The sequence below is a fragment of the Rhipicephalus microplus genome, chromosome 2, assembly GCF_043290135.1.
Source record: "Rhipicephalus microplus isolate Deutch F79 chromosome 2, USDA_Rmic, whole genome shotgun sequence".
Classification (NCBI taxonomy): domain Eukaryota; kingdom Metazoa; phylum Arthropoda; class Arachnida; order Ixodida; family Ixodidae; genus Rhipicephalus; species Rhipicephalus microplus.
In genome coordinates this window covers 253,762,662-253,786,042 of record NC_134701.1, presented here as the reverse complement: position 1 = coordinate 253,786,042, position 23,381 = coordinate 253,762,662, and the positions used below count along the sequence as shown (strand labels likewise).

At 52.3% G+C, this 23,381-nt stretch overlaps 1 protein-coding gene across 2 annotated transcripts in view; it reads left to right on the top strand.

Moving 5' to 3' along the window:
* LOC119169271 (teneurin-m-like) overlaps positions 1 to 15,323 on the top strand; it is a 29,920-nt gene extending 14,597 nt beyond the window's left edge. Inside the window, exons 2-11 of one of the 2 annotated variants that reach the window (XM_037420384.2) lie at positions 949 to 1,707; positions 6,038 to 6,656; positions 6,740 to 6,925; positions 6,981 to 7,335; positions 7,480 to 7,506; positions 7,703 to 7,822; positions 7,896 to 9,073; positions 9,141 to 9,937; positions 10,007 to 12,551; positions 13,911 to 15,323. In XM_037420384.2, the coding sequence (XP_037276281.2) occupies positions 970 to 1,707; positions 6,038 to 6,656; positions 6,740 to 6,925; positions 6,981 to 7,335; positions 7,480 to 7,506; positions 7,703 to 7,822; positions 7,896 to 9,073; positions 9,141 to 9,937; positions 10,007 to 12,551; positions 13,911 to 14,758 (7,413 nt within the window). In that variant the 5' untranslated portion in view covers positions 949 to 969 and the 3' untranslated portion in view covers positions 14,759 to 15,323. The remainder of the gene's footprint in view (positions 1 to 948; positions 1,708 to 6,037; positions 6,657 to 6,739; positions 6,926 to 6,980; positions 7,336 to 7,479; positions 7,507 to 7,702; positions 7,823 to 7,895; positions 9,074 to 9,140; positions 9,938 to 10,006; positions 12,552 to 13,910) is intronic. The other variant, XM_075880010.1, reaches the window with a different exon arrangement.
* The last annotated feature ends 8,058 nt before the right edge of the window (positions 15,324 to 23,381 follow it).

Here is a 23,381-nt window from a genome sequence, read left to right as displayed (position 1 = left end):
ACTTTTCTTTTCAGAGGTTTTCTGTCTATCTAAATAAACTTTTTCATCTACTCTTTAGATTCCCTTTAAATACATGCATGCATCTATCTCTTTAGATAGGTCCCTTTAAATACATGCATGCTTCCGTTGTGCGGTGCTCAACGCAGTCGCACATGGCTTGTGTTCGTCGGATATATTTCATAGGTCAAACGAAACGTCAGAAAAACAAAAACAAATCGAAAACGTACGACGGAGCATCAAGAGACGGAAGCTATGATATAGGCAGCGCTTCACCCTCCACGCCGCCACAGCACTTGACGATGGGGATCGTTTTTCAGAGGGAACATTTCTATCCGGATACGGGTGCCCGTGCTTCCCGCGGCGCTTGTAGTGATGCTGTAGTAGGTTGTAGGGCTTCATGGCTAACTGATGCTGGAGCTCCAGGTCCCTTTCAAAAGGGCAGGACATTGAATGCAGGGGACAAGCTCGGAAAGTATATCTATGGCTTCCTGCGCCTTTTCATCTGAGCACGTATACTGTTAAAACCTCAGCACTCGCACAAGACGAACGCTCCGCTATATACATAGACGACGCCTATTACAGTCACGCACGTATCCAAACCTTGCCACGCTTCACGTTTATTATCCTCATGCATAGCCCAGCGACGCATGCCCATCATGTGGACACACAGCGACACTCGCACACATGCTCTGGGAGTGTAGAACAACTCCTCCCGACTCTACCTCAAGCAAGTGGGAGAGGTCCCTCAGGAGCTCACTTCTCGCCGACCAGCAATGGGCCGTCCAGCAGGCCCACGAAGCGGCCGCCAGGTACTCCCTGTCGGTCCCTACGTGGGAGACGCCCGCTACGCGCTAAGCGCGTCCTGCAGGACTGAAATAAAGTTTTTTTCATTCCATTCCATCGAGAGAAGCCACCATAAAGATGTCGTCACACGTTTCCTCTCCGCAGGGCGCGCCGCCGCAGGCGCAGATGGACTCCCTGCACCGGCGGCCGTACGCGAGTTCGGAGTCATGGCCCGAGAGCCCGCCGGAGCCGGCACCCGCGGTGCCGCCGCGCAACGCGTACGCAGAGCCGCCCAGCTACAGCGAGACCACGGGCCCCATGGTGCCGCCGGCCGCGAGCCGCGTCAACCCGCAGCTCATCATCGAAGCCCCTCGGGCCGCGTCCACGTCCCTGGCGGCCGCTCTCACCCAGCGGCTAAGGCCGCGCAGTGGCTGGCAGTGGGCCTGCTTGGCGCTGGCCGCGCTCGCGGCAACCCTCGCCGCGGCGCTGGCTTACGTCGCCGCTGCCGGGCCGGCAGCAAAGCCGTGCGTGCTCCTGGACGTGGCGGCCGAGAGCCTGTCCGCTTCCGCGCCGCCGCCGCCGCCGCACCGGCATAGCAACAGCCTGCAGCAGTCGCAGCAGCCTCAACAGAAAAACCAGCACAATCAGCAGCAGCCCGCCGCGCGGGAGCCTTGCAGACCGCCCGCGCAGGCCGACGCGTACGCCGAGGTGGAGCTGGGCGCTCGCCTCACCCATCACCTGGAGGCGCACGACGCCTGGAACGTGCGCTTCGAGCAGCCCGAGGCGGCGTTCGTGCGCTTCAACGTGACCGCGCCGCAAGGAGCGCGGCTCGCCCTGCTGGCCAGGCGCAACGAGCCGCCGTCGCTGACCGCCCGCGACGTGGCCGAAGTGGTGGCCACCGCCGGTGGACATCGGTCAGCAGTGGTGAGTGCGAGGATACCAATAGGGACTTGTTAGTTTCATGGTAAACTGGGCACAGCACAGAAATGAACGAGGGCAGATATGAAGTAACAGAAAGAGAGAACAGCTTTCTTAAATGCGCCAGTCCACGTCCAGTGAAAGAATTTACTTCACTGGATCTGCTTTTTTTCTGATGTCAAATATTCCGCTTCTTTTAGGAATAAACTTTAGTCGCGAGTCAGCGCAGTAGTCTGTCTTTTCTTTCCCGTCCCTGTTTTCGTCACGCTATTATTCGTTTAAGATGAAAGAATCTAGGCTTAGACACCAGGCAGGCCTAGAATTGTCAAATGTCTCAGTATAGTGCCTTCACTATGTCTGTGAAGGAGTACGCAAGCCACTCCTCCAGGGTTGTATATAGGTATTGAGTTGGTGGATATACGTGTCTGAGTCTCCCGCCCATCGCAGCACGGCCACCTGGCCAATCCCACAAAACGAGGGTGGACACAAGTGTTTGAGTGCATGGCTCCATGAAGCCATAGTACTCGCAGTACTTCTGGTCGTAGGTTAAAGCAGATCGGTATCGCAAAGCACCGTCGCAAATGTAGAAGCGTTTGCTTGCAAAGAAAGAAACTCGATTTAGCGCACATATCGTAGTCGTATAGGTTAAAGTAGATCGGCATCGCAAGCAACGTCCCATATGTCGAAGTGTTTCTTTGCGAAAAGGAAAGTCGATTTAGCGCGCATCTCGTAGTCGTAGGTTAAAGTATAGATCGCGGTCTCGCAAACAAACTCGGCAATGTCGAAGTGTTTGTTCACAAAAAGAAAAGCCGCTTTAGCGCACACTATTTTTACTACCATTGCAGCTATTCGACTGTGTAAGTCTAGATGTGCAGTACAAAGAAATTAAACTCCATGTGTCTAGAAAAACAGAAACGAGCTCTACTTTGAAAAAATCGCGTGCAGCCATAGCTCACATGCAAATGGTGTTGTTACGGCGCATCATGTGACAGTGCCTCCGTCGCAAGACGGACTTGTTAATTACTCGTAAACTGGTTTACAAGCAGGGTCTGAAATAACGTATTTAGCAGAAATAAGCACAAATTACTCGCATTAATTAACTTACAATTGATAAACACCGCCGAACAAGCGTGTTAAGAAAGATAAAGTTGATGAGTTGAAGATAGTTGAAAATATTGAAAGGATGCTAAACCGCCCCCAATCACTTAAAAAAGTAAGAAATAATTGTGAAAAAAAACGACCGCGGAATATATGTTCAATAAACATTTGCTTAGCGCAATCGGGCATCACACTGCAGAACATCCATTGCTTCGCGTACATGTTCGGAGTTCACACGTTCATTCCTTCAGTACTCGCAAAAATGTGTCAATGTAATAGCAATTGTTACAAAAAACTTTGTTGCTGACATGCGTTTTATAAAGGAGTATCAACGAGCTACTAAAGCAATTTTAATGGAAACAAATGTAACCACCAACCTTTCGGCACGCTCACACTAGTCGTATGCATTAAAATATTAATTATAGCAGTTATTGACTCGAGGTTAAAAAACACGCAAACATCTGCAAACAAAAAAAGAACTTACGATGATGCGTTGTGGAATTAATGGTAGACAAAGATAAAGGAGAGGTTAAAGAAAAGATCAGATGCTCCAGTGAGGGCCCGTGCTATACTAAGAGCCATGTGCGGCGACCGCCTCCACAATATTGGCCGCGAGGGCCTCCACTAGAGATACCAGCGCTGCGATCGTTTTGACGTCACAGATTGGATGCGTGCGCTCGCCTTGCTGCGTAGTAGTTGTGGAATACGGCAGGTTTGCTTTCGCGACACCACTTGCACCGTCCCCCATGGCTGCACCGGTTCTTAGTCGCGATTTTACGATGCAAATTAGACACGAGAGTGCCACCGGGGGTGCCAATTCGTAGTTTGCTTGCCCGTGTTATCAGGTCTTACCGCTTCTTCAAGCACCGAGCTTCAAAGGAAAAGGAAGCCCGCACAGTGTCCACAGCAAAAGCGCAGGAAATGCGGTGTTCTAGCAGACAACACAACCCTGCATCCTATGAGTGACGTCATCACGTAGGTGGCGCCACGTTATGTCCTCGATGCCAAGAGAAACCATTGGGTGCACATCGACCATGTAAATCGAACCCATGCAACCCCACGCATTGGCGGCGTACGCTGGTGTAACGTTGTAAGCCTGTGTACCACCGCTTTGATAACATGAACTATACGTACTGTCAACAGCAAAAGTTTGCGGGACGCGAAATGTTCGATAAAGCTTAATTCCCGTTTTGTTTGGCAACTTAATGTCGAAAGAAATGTTCCATACTGCATTTGGCATTCCGATATATGCAGTCACCAGTTTGATTACAAGCATTAAGCGCTGATATAGTAGAAATTCGCATTTGTTGCGGATCCAACATCCCACAAACTTTTGTTGTTGGTACGTACTTAAAATTATACTTACGGCTGCCACCTTTTCTCGAACGAAAAAACCGACCCTTCGACGGGGAGGCGAGGGATGGGGGATGAGCTATCAGGGGATTAAATTTGTGTTGAACGATAGACGTTATGTCAGGTCTTTGGCATGCAGTGCCATTTGATGTAACACTGCTTTCCTTGAGCCAAATAAACCTCATGTACAAACAAGAACGGCACACTGAGCTAACATACTGTAGTCTAATTACTGGCATAAAAATGCCCTGATTAGAATGACGGTTCGTTTACTGCTCTGAAAAAAAGCGGTCAATGAGAACGGAGCTGGACCGGCAACCAGCCCGCTGTCTAAAAAACCGGCGGAGCCGTTCTAAAACCAAACAGGTGGCAACCCCAATTGTACTGCATGGGATAGCTTACCGCCATGCCGTAGCAAAACGACTTGTATAAACGTCGAAATCGCCTCCGTTTTAAGTTCACAGACCTTGAGGCGCTCGGCTTGTAGTGCATCCATACATATTATGTGGTGTAATCACGCTCCCTGTAAATCGCTCAGTACAGACCGTAAGAAGCTAGCAGTGCTCAAACCCCGATTAAAATGAACGAACAAGGTCTGAAATAATGCATTTAGCAGAAATAGCCACGACGTGATATCGCTAATTAACTTCGAATTGATAAAACCTCTCGCAAACGTAAGAATAGCCAACGTTATGAATAGACAACGAAGCAAAACATTTTGTTTCACAGTTTATCAGCAGAAGCTCTTCTCCCTACTGTCACCGATAGAAACTGGAATAGGGCTACCATAGCGACAAACATGGGTATCATATTAATGACTTATAAGATGAAATAGTTCAAAATGCCGAGCGGTTGCAAATGCGCAGTAGCGGCTCTTCAATAGCTCTAACTTACCTGACTAAACAGGCTCGTAGGTACCGTGTTACTTGGTTGTAACTCGAGCGATGACATTGCATTGCGTCCAGGAAGAAAAAAAATAGAATTCGGCACAAAAAATAAATTTCGGCACAGTACAGACACACTAACACCACGACCCTTTCGCCAAAGCTTTATGAGGCTCTGCTGAGCCCCGCTCTTGACGACCAAACCTGAGCGACCCAGCACGCCCGTGAGGAGGCGTCGAGGCAAGCCCTTGACGTCCCCTCGTGGTAGGCTTAGGCCCGGCCACCTAAACATGTTGGTTTCTTACAATAAAGTTTATTACTCCTCCTCGGTATTCGATTGCAATGCATGAGTCGACTTGGGCCCCGAAAATCTGAAAAAAGACAAAAAAGAGCTCGCGTTACATTCTATAGTAAACATGTTGTTATAGGAAGCATGGAGATGTAAAATATTGGAGAAATGTAGCTCTTTTAAAGAAAGAAAAATCGTTTGGAGGAGATGTTTATAGGCACATTCTTATGCAATGAGAATAAGAAAGCATTTACTGTGAAGTGCGGTCCTTCCCACTGTCTCGGGGATTCCACTCTCCCACGCCGCGGCTGCAGGCTGTTGCTAGTGGAGCGCCCGCCAAGTGTTGCTCTGCGGCAACGTCAGAAGTGCGTGCTTTTACCAAGCTAGTCAAGAAACACGATCACCGCAGCAGTTAATGGCGCCGGCGTCAGTCAGGCGGGAGAGTCACGTTCTTTCCCGACCCGGCTTTTGCGGACGTTAGCTGGGTGCGTGCTTTCGCAGACCTAGCCAAAAACGTTGAAAAACCGTCACTTATCGTGAGCTAGATACGATCGCGTTTACAAGAGATTCATGCAAAACACGCTATGGCTTAATAAATATGTCTTCAGCAGGGCTGTGGGAAGATGCCAATGGACTCGCGCACGGCGTTAGGCAGGACACGGGGGCGCGGACTACTCACTAAATTCCGCATCTGCACTCCATCTGTTTGCAGCTGGAAGAGGTTGACCTGATTCATTTCCTGGAACCCGGCACATGGTTTCTGTCGCTTATCAATGACGACCCGTTACCGGTATCGCTAGCCCTACAGCCGGCTGTGGCCAGGGACGTGCCAACCAGCTGTCCGAGCCAGTGCCATGGCCATGGCAGCTGCCGCCTGGGACAGTGTCACTGCTTCCCAGGGTACATCGGCCTGGACTGCGCGGACAGCGTGTGCCCGGTACTCTGCAGCGGCCACGGACGTCTCGTCCAGGGGCGTTGCCGCTGCGAACCGGGATGGAAGGGCGCTGAGTGCGCCGTGCGGGATGACCTATGCGAGTTACCCGACTGTTCGGGACACGGCCGGTGCGTACGTGGACGCTGTGTCTGTGAGCCCGGTTTCGGTGGCGAGAACTGCGAGCGGCCCGACTGCCCAGACCCGGAATGCGGCTCTCGTGGCGCTTGTGTCCAGGGCCGCTGCTGGTGCAAACCCGGGTGGCGCGGTGCGAACTGCAGCGATGCTGACGAGCGGCTCAGCCGCTGCCTGCCGGACTGCTCGGCGCATGGCGTTTACGACCTGGAACGCGAGGCGTGTGTCTGCTTTGATCAGTGGACCGGCGACGACTGTAGCCGCGGTGCGTGTCTATGCGTTCGGTGTGCTGCGCATGTGCGCCTGTCGCAGCGGATTTTTCGTTCAACTTTCTATCTTTAAACGCAGCAAAGTGCGAGCTAGACTGCGGACCCCGGGGCCGCTGCGAAGAGGGTCACTGCACCTGTGAGCCCGGTTGGACGGGGGGCCGGTGCGAGCTGCGCGAGTGTGATGCTCGCTGCTTGCAGCACGGCCAGTGCAACAACGGCACCTGCGTGTGCATCCAGGGGTGGATGGGGCAGCATTGCACGTTAGGTACACCTGTATGCGCGTGATTGTGTCGCAGAGGTTTCATGATATCTCTTCGCAGACGGCTGCCCCGAGGGCTGCCACACTCACGGCCAGTGCGTGCGCGATGGCGAGCGTTGGCGCTGCGCCTGCCTTGCCGGTTGGGCGGGTCGCGACTGCAGCGTGCCGCAGGAGACCCAGTGCAGTGACAAGGCGGACAACGACAAGGACGGCCTGGTGGACTGCGCCGACAGCGAGTGCTGCTACCGGCCCGAGTGCAGCGAAAGCCTGCTGTGCCTGTCATCGCCGGAGCCGCAGGACATCCTGCTGCGCAAGCAGCCTCCCGCCGTGACGGCGTCCTTTTACCAACGCATGAAGTTCCTCATCGAGGAGGACAGCGTGCAGAGCTACTCGCATCGCGACGAGTACTCCGAGAGGTCAGTGCGCGAGCGCCTGTCTGTCTGTCTCGTCCCTGTGGTGGTCACACGGAGTCTCTGTGTTTGTCCCTGTGTGTTGTGTGCGGCGGCGCGCCGCCAGCGTGCCGCGCCCTGACTGTTGGCTTGTCCCCTCCCCCCTCGCAGCCAGTTCTGGAGCGCCTTCGCCAAGAGGTGAGTGCGCGCCCGCGGGGCTGCCGTCTGGCTGGTGTCCTGTCCTGTCACTGTCTCGCTCCGTGTTGACCCCATAGACCCCCAGATCGCCCGCCACTGGGGGCGCGTGTGTCTCTTGTCCACCCTAACCCCTAAAACCCCCACCCCGGCATCAGCCAGGGCCCGCGGGCGTCTTACATTGGCGCGCCCTTTCCAGCCGAGTGTCAGTGATTCGCGGGAGAGTCACCGGCAAGGAAGGCAACGGTATCGTCGGCATCCGCGTCAGCGTCGCCACGGACCCGCAGTTTGGCTTCACGCTGACTCGCAACGACGGATGGTGAGCGGCGAAGCAGTGCGCGCGCGTACTTCGGATCTCCACGGTGACGACGAATCTGCTCCGAACTGCGCAGGTTCGACATCTTGGTCAACGGTGGGGGTGCGGTGACGCTGCAGTTCCAGCGCAACCCGTTCCACCCAATAAAGCGTACAGTGCTAGTTCCTTGGAACACCATCGTGGTCATGGGCCACGTCGAGATGGCGGTGCTGGGGGGAGAACAGGCCGAAGAAGGCAGTCGCCGTCTACAACAGCCCGCCTGCGAAGCGCATTCGTACCAACGCATGCAGCCCGTGCTGTACCAGAGCGCCCGCCCATCTGGCGGCTGCAGCGGGTCAGCCGTGCTGGCCGAAAGTCGCGAGTTGCAAGAAACTTTGCAGGTTCCAGGTTCCGGCTTGCAGCTCGTGTACCGCAGCGGTCAGGTGCAGGGCTACCTGGCTACGCTGCACCTGCGTCTCACGCCATCCATCATACCTCCGGAGTTGCGCCTGGTGCACCTGCGCATCGTGGTGGAGGGAATCCTGTTCGAGCGCACCTTCGAGGCAGACCCGGACATCGAGTATACATTTGCCTGGAACAAACGAAACGTCTACAAGCAGAAAGTCTACGGGCTGGCCCGAGTGCTCGTATCATTGGGTTACGAGTACAGCTCTTGCGACCAACCCATTTGGACCACGCAGTCGACAACGCTGCCGGGCCATGACATGGATGTGTCTGAACTGGGCGGCTGGAACCTGGACGTACACCACCGGTACAACTTTCAGCAAGGCGTACTACAGAAGGGCGACGGTTCGGCGCTGTACCTCGCACAAGCGCCACGTGTCATAGCCGTCTTGGCCGGGACGGGTGAGCCGCGCGCATTACTATGCGGTGCAGCCGAGTGCAGTGGAGGTCCCGCGCGGCAACAACGACTGCTGGCGCCCTCTGCGTTGGCCGCTGGTCCCGACGGCAGCGTCTACCTGGCAGACCTGAACCTCGTGCGGCGCGTGACGCCCGAGGGTCAGCTGTACACCGTGTTGCGGCTACGCGGCGCGGGCGACGCTTCGTGCCACCTCACTCTCAGCCCCACCGATGGCCACCTGTACGTGTCCGACCCCGAGCGACACCAGGTGCTACGTGTCCACTCCCTCGACAAAGTTGAGGACCCAGACTCGAACTTCGACGTTGTTGTGGGCAGTGGCGAACGCTGCCTACCGCGGGACAACTGCGGAGACGGTAGGCCCGCACTGGAGGCCAAGCTCACCTATCCTAAAGGTAAGTAGATTGTGCGCAAGGAAACCAAACTATACATGTGCAATACGTTCGTTTTTCTACGTCGCAGGGCTCGCCGTTGCCGTTGATAACAGCCTATACGTAGCCGACGGCAGCAGCATCCGCGTCGTCGACAGCCGTGGCATAATTGACACACTTATCGGAGATCCTCGAGGTCGCCGGCGCTGGCGGCCGTTTCCATGTGCCGGGGCTCTGCCAGTGGGCGAAGCCAAGCTGCGGTGGCCCACTGAACTCGCCATCAATCCACTCGACAACTCTTTGCATTTCATCGACGACCACATGGTACTGCGACTAACATCCGACGAACGGCTCCTCGTGGTGGCTGGCCAACCAATATATTGTCCACAGGGCGAACAGGACATCAACCCTTTAGGCGCATTAGTGAGCTTTGCGTTTGGCCCGACGGGCGAGCTTTACGTGGCCGAAGTGGACGAAAATGACCGGCAAAGCGTGCGAGCCCTCGCTCCTGACGGCACACTCACGCTTTTTGCCGGATGTAACCAGCAGCGTGATGGCTGCCGTGCGCCAGGCAATGCAACATTGGCCGTGGAAAGTGACCTACGTTCCGTAGCGGCGTTGGCAGTCACCAGCGATGGCGTGGTCCACGTGGCAGATCTGGGGCGCCGGCAGGTGTTCTCAGCGCTACCCTACCTTCCCGAACCGGACGAACAGCAGGAGTACCAGATAGCACAGCCCGATAGCCACGAGCTGTTTGTGTTCAACAAGTATGGCCAGCACGTGGTCACTAGAAGTCTTCTAACGGGAAAAGCAAAGTACACGTTCCTCTACAACGTCAACACGAGCTTCGGCAAGCTCAGCGCAGTCACCGACACGTCGGGAAACAAGGTATAAATAGTACTAATGGCGTTATGCGCACTTGCATTGTTTTCTCATATCATTCTGTTTCTCACGCAGGTGGCCTTCTTGCGTGACTCGGCCAACAGCCTCCACACGATCGAGACGGCGCGAGGCCACAAATGCCGTGTGCACGTGGCACAAGACAAGCTTCTCGAGTCGTTCGTGGATCCAGATGGGCTGCAGACACACTTCTTATATGGACAGGGCGGCTTGCTGGCTAGCAGGTACGATGCAACGGGTGCCACGTTCCATTACGCCTACGACGAGGCCGGCCGACTGAGCCAACTGGTCACGCCCAGCGGACTCGTGCGCCGACTGTCGTTCTCGTTAGCTCCTTCGGGTGCCGCGTCTGTGACCGTCGGTGACTCGCTGGAGGTCACCACCGTCAGGCCGGGAAGCGTACAGTGCAGCCGAGGAGGCATGGCTGCCGAGACGACAACGACACGGCCCTATGGAGGTTTGCTGCTCTCAACTCCATGGAAGGCAGCGGCACTCCTCTGGGAAGCCGGACCCCATCACGTCCTCGAGCACCTGTTACCCGTGCAGGCCGGCATGTTTCCTATGCCGCTGAGCAAAGTGCTGCTCTGGGACGGCAAGCCTAGCGACCGCCGGCTGGAATGGCGCTACGAGCTCAAGCTAGCCAAAGGCGCCATTTCGGCCGTCGAACGTGCTCTGTTGGTTAACGGAAGTCAATACTTAACAGCGGAATACGATTGGGTGGCGGCGCGTGAAATCATTTACAACGGCTCACGACGACCATTGCTTGTGGTGCAGTACGACAGCTTCGCACGACCAGTCCAATGGCTGCCGACGGGAGGCTCTCGGGTGCCGCTGAATGCCGCTTACGACCGGTTGGGCCGACCTAGCGGCTGGCAGCGTGGTCCGCTCTCCCAAACACTCGCCTATGACCGATTGGGCCGCCTTATAGAGGTGCGAGCGGCCGACGGCAGCACGCTGCGGTATGCTTACGAGGCCGGAGCCAGTCAACCTAGCCGCGTGCTTCTGCCCAGCGGCCGCGCATTTGCCTTCGGTTACGATGAGCATGGTGGCCTAGAGCACGTGCGTACGCCTCGCGACGGAGCGCGTCACGCCTTTTTACTACTCGCTTTTATTGGCTTCTACCGCCTCAGTTACACAGCACCTGGAGGGTCGGGTGCCTACGTGCTCCACCTGGATGACCGAGGCCTGCCGTTGCTGCGCATCTTCCCAGGAGACCGGGGTCGTGTACTCTATCGCTACAACGCCCTCGCGCAGCCGACCGAAGTCGTGTTTGGCGGCGGCAAGGTGCAGCGCAACTACACAGCCGCCGGCCTGGTACGCGCCGAGAGCTGGAGTGAGGAGGACGTGCAAGTGCGCCACGAGTACTTCTACGACGGCCCTCTGCTGAGCCAGTGCGTGGCACGCTTCTACAGCCAGTTCCAGCTGACTACAGCACATTTCCAGTACCGCTACGACTCACGGATGAGGATGCGCGCTTTGGGCGTGCGCGTGGGCACCCTCCAGTTCCCGGAGACCGAGCTGGCTTTCTCGGCAGGAGGCCGCCTGATACAGCTGGATGCTTTCCGGATCACCCGAGACGGCACGGCCGGGAACATGACGCTTTCGGACGGTACGGCCGCGTTCAGTCGCCACCTCGACACGTTGGGCCGACTACAGCAATCTACTCTGCGCGTCGGCGACAAGGAGCTCTTCCGCATGGAACTGCAATACGACACGCGCGGACGAGTCGCACAGACGCGCACGCTGATGCGGCTGGCTGGAGGTGTCCAGCTGAGGACGCACAATTTCTCGTACGACGCTGACGGACAGCTGACGGAAATGCTTGGCAAGGACCACTGGCGCTTCAGCTACGACGCCGGTGGCAATATCGTGACCATGCAATACATGGGAAATAAGATCGAAATTCTGCATGATGCCGGCGACCACGTGCTTCGCTTCGGCGAGACGCCATTCGTGGTCGACGGCCGTGGTTTCGTGGTGCAGCGTGGCGAAGAACGCTTCGCGTACAACACGCGGGGTCAGCTGGTACGCGCCCAGCGGCCCCGGCGTGGTCGCTACGAAGTACGCTATTTCTACGACGCGCGAAGCCGCCTCGCCATGCGCAAGGACCACCTGGGTAACCTGACACAATTCTTTTACGCCGACCCGGCACGGCCGACGCTCGTCACGCACGTGTACAACAACGCAGACGGCCGTGGCATGACGCTGCTGTACGACGAGCGCGGTTTTCTGGTGCAGCTGCGAGTCAACAGGGACTCCTTCTACGTGGCCTGCGACCAGGCAGGCAGTCCAACGCTCGTCTTCGACCGCCACGGAGATGCTCTCAAGGAGGTGTACCGGGGACCGTACGGGCACATCATCTACGACTCAGCGCCCCTGCTTTACGTGCCGGTGGACTTTCGCGGCGGCATCCTGGACCCACTCACCGGCTTGGTGCACTTCGGCGAGCGCATCTACGATTCTCTCATGGGCCGCTGGATGACTCCACAGTGGGACCGTGCGCTCCGTCTGCACGACGTGCGTGACTTGCACCTCTACCAGTTTAACCGAAACGACCCGGTTAACCTGCACCTGGAGCGGCCAGCCGGAGACTCCGACCAGGGTAAGGTGGACCTGTAGGTGACCACAGTGTTGCGAGGTAACTTTGTGTTACTGCAAGCATTGGGGTGCCGAAAGCCGCGAAGTATAGTATTATCATTGTATATGACGTGTGTTTCAGCAGTCAAAGATCTGTTTGTGCATGCAGCTGAAACGAAAACTTTGAAGTTTCATGCTGCAAATGTGCAGTCATGGAAATAGCAGTATACGTATATACCAGTGGCGTAGCCAGGGGTGGCATTCCGGGCCCGTGCTTAGAGTTGACATATTCTGGGCCCATGGCAAAGCAGCACCTGTCGACTTTCTTGCGGGCCACACGCGTGTACGAAACTTTATAAATAGTGTAGTCTACGCGTGTGTGGCTGTATGTGTAAAGCGTTTATCGGTGTAATTTTTGTAAGCACATAATAATCACCCAGCAGTTAGAATAGCATGTCAGGCGAATATTCAGGCAAACATCTCCCGTTTTTTATTAGAATTTTCTTTCTCTTTTGTCGAAACAACTAATTGTGCGAAAAAATGGAATTCCTGAGGGCTTGTCATTTTATGCAATCTTAGTTAATTAAGACTGTATCAACTGCAGGGAAGAGACTTGTGCGTAAACCAGAATGGAAACACACATATAAACAGTTTTGTTATATGAATAGTGGCCGTAGCTGCACCAAGAACCTGTGAAGAGATTTCGAATCAGTTTTATTTGAAACAGACGCCATAACTGCATTTGACAAGGAATAGTTGGTGGTCACTACTTCTTTGATCCTGCACTCGCAGCCTTGAACTTCCATTGTGGTCTTCGATATTATTAGAGGCTAACGCAGGCATCTAAGCGATCCCTTTCCGTTGCTTGAGCGAAATCAGCATGCACAATACAGATGAGTGCCGAATCATATGCTTTATTCTTTAATTGTTTGCCAAACTCAAAATATAGAGCTTAGCGTAGTGGTTGGGCAAAACTTTCAACCGCAGTTGTATTTCACCCCTTATCACAAGTTGTCCACCAACTGCATGCTAGGTTCAACGGTGCCAGTAATATATGCTGACATTCATGACGGCCATTGCAAAGACTTGGTCAGATGGAATGGCCAGTCGTACCAGAGTACTAGAACAAAAGTACGAAACAAAAGTGCTCAGCGCACTTCGTTGGAATCTTCGTAAAAAACTCTCAGTTATCTATGCTCATTGCAAGCCAGTTTTTGTTTTTACTGCATAAGTGCCTGTTTCCAAGCGTCCTGGTTAGGTGCTTTATGGTTTCAATGCTCAAAGAAGTGTTGCTGATGTATGGGTATTGCATGCGGTCTATCGAAAGCATCCGTGTGCGATGCCGGTGCAGTTGATAAGAAAATCAACGTTCGGCGTCCCGCAGAGCTCCCGGACTGGGTGGAGAGCCAGGGCCTCGGCCTCACGGGCCTGGGGCTGTCCGGCTGGCCGCCGAAGGACGAGCAGCGGCCTTACAGCAGCAACGACGACGACGAAGACGACGAGACAGCGGTCCTCCCGTGGCGACTGCCCGCCGTGTCCGGCACCGCCTGTGCTATGCGGAGGCGTCTTCGGGGCTTCTCGCAGCTCTCCAGCGTCGAACCGTCGGCGCTGGGGCGTCGACGACCTCAAGAAGGACTGATGCCGCGACGGCTGAGCCGGGCCGCGGAGCCGTTCGGCCGTGGCCTCAGCGTGTCTCGGGTGGACGGGCGCGCCGTGGTGCGCTCGGCGGAGCGGGCCGACCCCATCCGTCGAGACGTGTTCGTCTCGGTGTTCAACAACTCGCACCTCGTGGACCTGCACCCTGTACTGCAGGGCAACGACGCCTTCTACTTCGTAAAGGACAGTGCGTGGCGCTTTCACGAGGACGTGACGCAGCTGCAGCGGCTCGGTGCCGCCGTCAACACGACCGTGCACCAGGGGGACGTGTCGGACGTGCGCATACACACGACGCACGCCGTGCTCAATCTTCGCTACGGATCGCCGCCCGACCGCGAGCGGCAGCGCATCCTATGGCACGCCAAGAAGCACGCGCTCAGCCAGCGCTGGGCGCACGAGCGGCAGCTGCTGCTAGCCGACGCGCACGGAGCGGCCTCCTGGAGCGACCAGGACAAGGAGCACATCCTGCGCGCCGGCTCGGCTCCCGGGTACCGCGCCGACTACTTCCACCCCGTGGACGCTTACCCGGAACTGGCCGACGACCCGTCCAACCTGGTGTTCCGAAAACTGAGCTGATACGTGACAGCCGTGCGCGATGCTGCAACCGCTGCAGCCCAACCGAATCAGCAACGAAGGTCGCCGTCGCGTCCTGCGCGCGGCGACCGTGTACAGTGTGCGGGGCGCGCCCGTGGAATCAGTGTTGTCACGACGAACGCTTGCCTCTCATTCGTGCCTGGCGACCCACGAACCACTGCAGTTTATTCCCAGAGCTTCTCGAGCGCCATCGGAACGAACCGTTTCGTGGTGGACTTTGCCCCGACGTGTGGCGCCACGACGTTCCACGCGCTTCCACGGGTGGACAACGCCTGCTCCTCGTCCTCGTGCTTGTCTTCAATCCGCGCGTCGCAATAATGTCCGTTTCTTATTTCAGAGCTATAACAAGGAGCGAATGGACAACAGGAATAAAAATGTTGTAATCGAAGCAGAGATGGCTCGGCCCCATGACTTTTGAGTGACGTGCAAAGGAAACGCGAACGAGGAAAGGGAAGCCCAATGATGAAAGAAATTTTATTTGATTGACGTGAAAATAAAGGTGGCCGCTGGTTTTTTTTTCCAAAAATAGCGGTGTATTGCACAATTACGCAGTTCCTTTTGTGTTTAAAAACAGCGATGGACTTGCTTGTCTTTTAACAGTTTGAATATGTATTCTCCTTCACCTTTCATGCAGACGCGTCATACACGGATGTGAAGAGGAGCATGACCACCGGTAAACTTGCACGCGTGTGGTTTGCGTTTTGGCGACGCTCTTGGTATGGTCACCACTAGATGCGGCGCAAACGAATTGCGCGTGCAAGCACAGAGGAATCAGTCTGTCTACACAAACCGGTAACTGCTTCAAATCCGGGTACACTAAGAGTACACGAATGAATTGCGGTTAAAGGCAAACCCGAAAATGGAGCGTGGAAATCTGGTCGTGTGACGAGAATTCCATCTTCGCGGAAGAGATCCAAATAACGCGAAACATCTGATTATTATCGATGGTAGCAGCTGCCTATAATACGTCCACTTCAGGACAAATTCATTTTCCAATGACCTCCAATTTGCCCTGTTTTGAGCAAGTTTATTCAATTTTATACCCAATTTTCACTGCCTAATCTAGCCTTAAAACACGCTTCGCTGGTTTTTCTGACTCTAGTGTCCTTCCGTCGCTCTATGTCACTACTGGCGATTGTGCCGAACTGAAAACAATTAAACAGTATTATATCTAAACAACACGAGTAGAAAAGCATTATTTTCCTTAAATGAAACAGACACATGATGGAGATTGTTGTTTTGTGCACCCTTACAAAAATGCTGCTGAGTTTTACTGCAAAGCTGTGATACTCGAGGATTTCCGTGTGTCGCAGAAAGAATATTATAATCATCGAGAACCACCGCGCACTCTCCTCGTCCTCTTCATCATCTTCCTCTTCTACTTCGCTCCCTGAACACGAGCGCCTCTTTGACTGGAGAGAAATGTAACAACTTTGATGTGCGAGAGAACGAATACAAAGAGAGAGAAATAAAGAACGAGAGAAAAAAAGGATAAAAAAGAGATAAATTTTTGGCAAGGTGGGGCTCGTCCTATAAACTTGGCTATTTAGGCACGCTAGCAGACGATAGAATAGATTTGTATGGTGTAGCATAGCCAGTGGGTGCCAAAGGGTTCGAGGGTGGGGACAGATTTGAGGGTGAGGAGTAAAGGGAGGATATAAAACGGCTACAGAGAGATAGGAAAAGAGAAAAAAAACATACATAGAAAGAGAGAAGAACAATAGACAGAAAGGGAAGAGAAAAAAACAATCAAAAGACAAACAAATATACATAGAAAGAGTTAGAAAGACACATACTCAAAAACAAAGCAAATTTCAAGTAGAGAGAGAGAAGCGTACCCGTGTATACTCTATTACAGCAAGGGATGTGCAGGTAAAAGGATAGAAGCCTAACCAGAACCATGCAGGTGCTGAGCATCTCTGCTGTACATACAGCCCTGTGTGACTTGGTGCAAGTTCAGATCAGATCAAATAACTTTAGCGAGCGCCCTGAGAATTGGGACGGGCATGGACCCCGCATAGGCTTTCGGCCAAGGGCCCTTGACAGCTTTCTCGGCCAGCTGAACGGTGCGCCAGAGTCGAGTTGAGTTGCGTTGTTTTTTTTTTTTTTTGCTTAGCGGCACTTCAGTATAATACATTGGTTGACAGTCATGAAAGGTTTCGATCAACCTCCAGCTTGCTCAAAATTTTTTTGGTGCTCTTCGTATTGTTGAAAAGGTGCACGACACTGTTCACCAAATCATCAGCTAAAAAAGCGAAAACAGACAACGTGGATGCTGGTGCCCACCCTGTCCGGCCTTCTCTACTTCTTTCACTTCGAAAGCGCTGAAAGCGCATCAATTGTTCAGCTGCGAAACTCCATCTTAGTAAAATTAGCGGTTGCTTTCTTTTTTTTTTCCTTCTTGGCTCTGAACAAAATGCTCACGAATGGCTCTGACGTTCGGACTTTAGCCTTCAAACGGCATCGTTTCATCAATAGTCTGCGGCACACAGCCTCAGGCTTAAGTCCTGGAAGCAAAAACTTGCTAACAGGAGTGCGATGTATTGGAGGAAGTAACAAAACACGTGGATACCGAAAATATTTGCGCCTGTAGTTGTCATCGTCAACGCAAGAAAAAAAACGCAAGGAAAAATTTTATAACATTTCTTGTATCGTGGAAAAGACTTTATACAAAAAGAAAACGACGTGAGTCACTTTCTAACACTCTATACACTTTCCTGGCCAATCACCCAGAGTGGCTATGAGCCATTTATTAAAGGAATCAAATTAAATCAATTCTAACACGCGTATGCAGGGAGCAATTATTTGGAGTGAAGAGTATCAACTGCAGTGAACACCTATGCGCACTGCCAATTCGCTTTCGATCTACAACAAAGTACCTCCACGACGGGTCCGACGAAGTTCCACAACATGGAAGCTCGCCGTCAGAAATGAAGCATGGTGGTTATATTAACTTGCAAGAATGAGCGCTGAAGTGGTGCGGATTTTTTTTATCACATCAAACTTGCTCATTTGCAACTCAGTTCATCAAAAACAAAGAAAAAAAGATCACTAGCGTTCATTGGCAAGCATTTTCGTATATAGGTATCTTTTTCGTTCGCCTTAAAACAGGAGGTACCTAATTACTGTCACGCGATAAGCTGCGATAGCTGACGCATGCTTCCATTAATATAAGTCCGTTGCTGCGAGTGGGGGCATGGTCACAGCGTGCGAGGAAATGTGCACGATGATGCTTTCGAAGAACTTCAGCGGCAGACGCTACGTAAGTGACCCGTTGGAGCTAGAAGAGAGTGGTGTGTGCGTGAACCGATATTGGGTGAGGAGGGGGAAGTGCAGCTGGCGGCATCGTAACTGGTCCCGACTGCATATCGTTGCGCACCTTGAGTACGAGGGGGGAACTGCAATCCATAACTTTGCTCTCTGAAGCGACTGAAGAAGGCGTGTCGATCGAGGAGTCGAAGAAAGAAAGCAGCCACGGATCGAGAGCGCTTAGTGAAGAGCCCTTGGGGCAACGGCCGGAGGGAAGCGAGGGATAGCTGAAGAGTGTAAAAGGCAGCTGTTAGAGAGAAGGGGGGGGGGGGGGGGTCAAGCGTCAAGCAAGGAACTCAACTGGAAATCAGTAACACTTCCTGGCCAGCTTGTTGGCGATGCAGAGAACGGAAATAAGCGCTGTATCAAACTTGAAGATTTTGAACTCGAACTCCATGCTGCTCGAACTCGAAGATTGGCATTTCAAAGACAATTTTACGTAAGAAATTTGAGTGCTGACACCTTAGGCTGTTCAAGGAGTGTTCTCTTATTTTTCTACCTCGTGACGTGAGCTGGCAAAAGTTCAAGAAGCCGCGCCAGCTTCACTTGCTTTTCACGCGTGTACGTCCGTCATAGCAGTTGTGCAAGATACGAAAAAAAGGCGAGGCTAAGAGACCAAGCCACATAAACTCATCTGTAAAAAAAAAGTATACAGAAGAGCGCTGCTGGCAAAGAAAGTGCCCGAAAATTTGAGAGCCTGTGTCGTGGTTACGTTCATTTTTATGCCCTTATTGTTTGTACTGTATTTCACCTGCGTGCATGACGAGCATTCAAATGCCTAGAGTCGCGGCAATGTTAATAAGGCTGATTTCCAGCCTCTACTGGCTCTCTGAGTCATGTATGTTCATTGATTGCGAAAGCAGGGTGGGAGTTCTTAATTTGTGCTCTTTGGGGACGACGTGTCCGTGTGATCGTCTGGTGTACTTTTGTAATGCAGTCTATACAACCAAGCGTCAACGCACTTACTGCTCATTTTCTCGCTTACTTATTTCCTCTCTTTCAGCTTCATATTCCTCTTTGCTCCAGCGTAGTGTAGTCGGTTGGACGCGTTTCTAGTTGACCTCCCTGTCGGTTTTGTTTCCTTTCTGACTTCCCTCAATTTGTGCCACAATATTGCGGAAATCTTGTTCAATCTCACCGGCGTTTCGCTCAATTTCCTCGAATGTTGTGCACTGGCGTTCACGCTCTCCGAATATTTAAGGCTAACCCACATCCGTTCTCATTAGCGTGCGCTCGGTTCCCCTTCAGGAAGGGGGAAGGGGGGCGAAGGCTTACTTGCTGCGCCTCCCCCTCTTTTTTTTTTTTAGTAAGTACATGTGCGGGGCAGGATTTACACTCCCTTCCCCTCGCGCACATCCTGTCTTTGCTTACCCGCCTTGGTTCGCTGTATATGCATTCTCTTAACTTAGCTGGGTAGATCCAGTATTTTGGCTAATGTGCATACGAAGGCTATGAGTGTGTTGCAGCATGCAATAACCAGCAAGCGGGTTCGCATAAAAATTCTGCATGCTGTAATGCCCCTCAGCGCAGCTCTACCTAGCGCAAGAAAAGGAAAAGAAGAAAAAAAGCTTATTACATTAAACATCTACAGCTGGGCATTCTATAGGGAGGGTGCGGGAAGTCAGAGACACACTAGGCGCACGCCTATAGTGTGTCAGATGTGATGTGGTTTGTGCGTACCGATGGCACAACACGAGGTTCAAGAAAAGTTATCTGTCCCGTCCACATTTCCCGGTCAATTGTCTGTGTACGTTGTCGACGCAAACTATCAATATGCGCTTTCTCTTAAGCACGTGGTGTCGCCGTCGGTAGGTTAGATCCTCGGCGATCTATAGGTTCTATAGGTTAGATCCCCGACGATCTAAGCTATAGAAGCTCCTGCAATAGAGGCAGCTGCTGGACAATTTGTAACCTCTGCGGTGGCCGTCATAGACGTGCAAGGCCAAGTTTCATCGCAGCGATTCACCTCTCCCTCCTCCCCCCCAACCCGGACACACACTTGGTCGAGTTCAAAAGACGTCATGCTCCACTATTAATGAACGAAAAAACGAGAATGAAGAGATGACGTGCTTCTCACAACGGCCGCCTGTCTTTAGTTTTTTTGTTGTTGTTGTTGTTGTTTTTCGGGAGTAAAGAGTGGGGAGGAGTGCAACACCAGGGGGCCAGAGGCCGCCACTATCGTAAAAAACTGCCTAACCACGACCCTGCGTGCTTCTCTTACCAAATGACGTCAACGCTGTCACATAAACCGTCTCATGAACGCGTTCGAGTGCCAAAATGTCGGGCTGTTAACATTCCTTTTTTTCTTAATAACAACAGAAACAACAATGCTACAAGAAGCTCACGCGAACGAAAAAGACTGGACCAATATGCGTTCCACGTTTTATGACCATAATTTCGTGTCCCAACATTCAAGACTGAGAAAACAAGAGCCTAAGATGGCGACGTCTACGAATATTTGTTTTTCTAGACAATGTAGATTTTTCACAAAAATTCTAAGATAGACAGGTATATACTTTCGCACCCGAAATTACATCGAGGCGGAAGCACTCCACCGGCGCCATAAAGTTACACCGCAGATAATTATTAACAAAAACTATTTAGCTAAGTCTTTTTGCGTCATACATACCTTCTAGCCACTACAACTGTGCTTGATTTGAAAGATCATCATCGAATCGGTGTGGCAAAATGACCCTGTCATTCTCCCCACAGCCATTGAAATGATTTCAATGGAGCCACTGGGGAGAACTATAAAATGACGGGCATATAGCGACTGTTGGGAGGACGTGATGGGCGCGTGAAAAGATTGCCACGTGCGGGCTGAGCGCTGCTAATTCCACTCGTTAATGGTTCCTATAGAATGCATCCGCTTTTAATAAAATAACGCTTGTAAAAAACACAACTTACTCTCCTGATAATTTTGTTAAAATTAAAAAAAAAGGGAAGCTCAAGCTATAAACTGTGATTATAAACACTTCCTAAAGTTGCTTTTGCTCATCATCTGAAAGAAGGTACACCAAACAGCCCGTGGCAGATAGAGACAGTGGCGCCTTAATGTTTTCGGTCGATCTTACGTGCTATTCTGGATAGAAATAATACGTTAATTTTAGTATACTCAAAGCACCACAGGTGGAGCCCCTGTTTCCGTGCCCCGCTGGCCACAACGTCTGGCCGGGCCTTGACCAATCGGTCGTACACTACGAAATTTCCCTAGTTCAGAACCACATTTTCAAATTCGCCGTCTTGTTGTCAACTCCCTCTCTTTTTGTAACACCTCTTTTTTTTATCATCTCTTACTCCCATGCCCCTTTCCCCAGCCCAGGGTACGTAGTGGACGCATAGTAATTGTACTTGCAGTAGGCGTTTTAGGATATGCCTGTTTTTTAACCACTGTATCGCAATAAATCATTTCAGTTTTGCATTTTATAAGCGTAAATTAGGCGAATGCGAAGACAAATATTTTCAGTCAGATGACCAAAACTCTTACGCAATTTTCCATGAATTTCTACCTTGTGATTATGAAAACTCGAACATATCCCCATTTATGCGCATCATTCAATCATAGCGGAAAAAAAATCGACATCAGATGTTACGTATTTTCATCACGATCGTAAATTGTACGCGTGCAGCAAAAATTGCGTCAATGTCCGTTTCGAAAGACTACGAGATGTCAACTTGTGAACAGTGGCGACTCCTGGCCGTAGATGCTGGGGCTTCACGTCCCTAATGGATATATGCAGACGGCGTTTATTTCTATGCCGAAAGAATAGCTTGTTAGTTCTGCTTTTTTTTTTCCTCTTGTACATTGCGTTGACTTGCAATGCCCAGCGCGGCACCCTCCGGGCCACCTCAAACGTTATCTCTTTTGAAACTGCAGTAAAGCTTTTCAACTAAGCGAGCAAGCAAGCCCATTGCAAGTTGTCAAGTCCCCATCACGCTTAATTCATTTTGCCCAATATCCAGGCCCCGCTACGCGTCCATAAGTCAACACGCGAACCTACGAAGTTGTTGAAGCTTTTGGACATGACGATTAGATATGTCTGAGCCCTTTGTAATTGGTAGGCGCCTTTAACTGCTCGATTGTTGAATAGTTCACATGATTTGACGCCTGGTGCGATTCGATGCTTCTGCCACGCAATAAGGGATACTTTTATGTATTTGATGTATTGTATACATACAATCTGTTGTTTGCATGGAACAATGCTGCAAGATACTGCAAATGACTTATCACAAATATGTTTCCTTCTTATATTTTGTTTCGATTTTTTTTTCTTTTTTTCTTGTATGATTGAAGTGTACTTATAAAATATCTGCTTTGTTAACACAGAAGAAAGAAAGGCGAGAAGCCTGTTGTTGCGTCCCGCTGCCAGTGACGTCTTCGAGGCGAGCGCGATGTCGCCGCCACTCAGTTCCGCGAACGCAGCGACTGTTGAGGCTGACCATTGTGTCGCGGGACGGTGCGCTGGCGCCACGGCTGGGCCCTGCGGAATGCGGCGGCGGTTTCGGGGAACGAAAGATTCGTCGCTGCTTCTTGGAGGGATGGGTCCACCCGGAACAACTGAGCATAGAGCTGAGGGGAAGTCGGGTTCCGGGTGGACGATTCACCCCCTTGATCCCCCCCTCTTACTGCGGGCCGCCCCTGCCTTTCGTGAAGTGGACTGATGGACCGAGATAGAGGGAGAGGGGCGGCAACGAGAGGGATAAAAAGGACGGAGGAGACGGCGGGCGCAGGAGGGGGAACAACGATGACCAGTTAACTTTTCTTTGAATGCAAATAAATCCTTTTTTTCAAGTTTCCTAAATGGACGTCCTGCTTTCATGACCTGCCTGATCTTGGTCATCCCACCCAATCTACCCCGACGACGCTACAAACTGGATGGCAGCGGTGGAATCAAGAAAAGGCATGCAGAAAACTGCGGACGGAAGATCGACTTCTGTGGATCCGGGATCAGCAGAACGAGACCTCGTGGCTCCGGGAGGCACAACCGTCGCAGTAACGGCATGAAGTTTTGGACGACTCCAGGAAACTAAGGACGAGCAGCAGAAGGCAGACCAGACGATCTGGGATCGGCGGTCCTGTGAACGTGGCTCTGGGAGACACGTCCTTCACCAGCTCGAGGTTGGAAGTAGCTGCGGACGGAAGATCGACTTCTGCGGATCCGGGATCGGCAGAGCGAGACTTCGTGGCTCCGGGAGGCACAACCGTCGCAGTAACGACTACCGGAAACTAAGGACGAGCAGCAGAAGGCAGACCCGACGATCTGGGATCGGCGGACCTGGGAACGTGGCTCCGGGA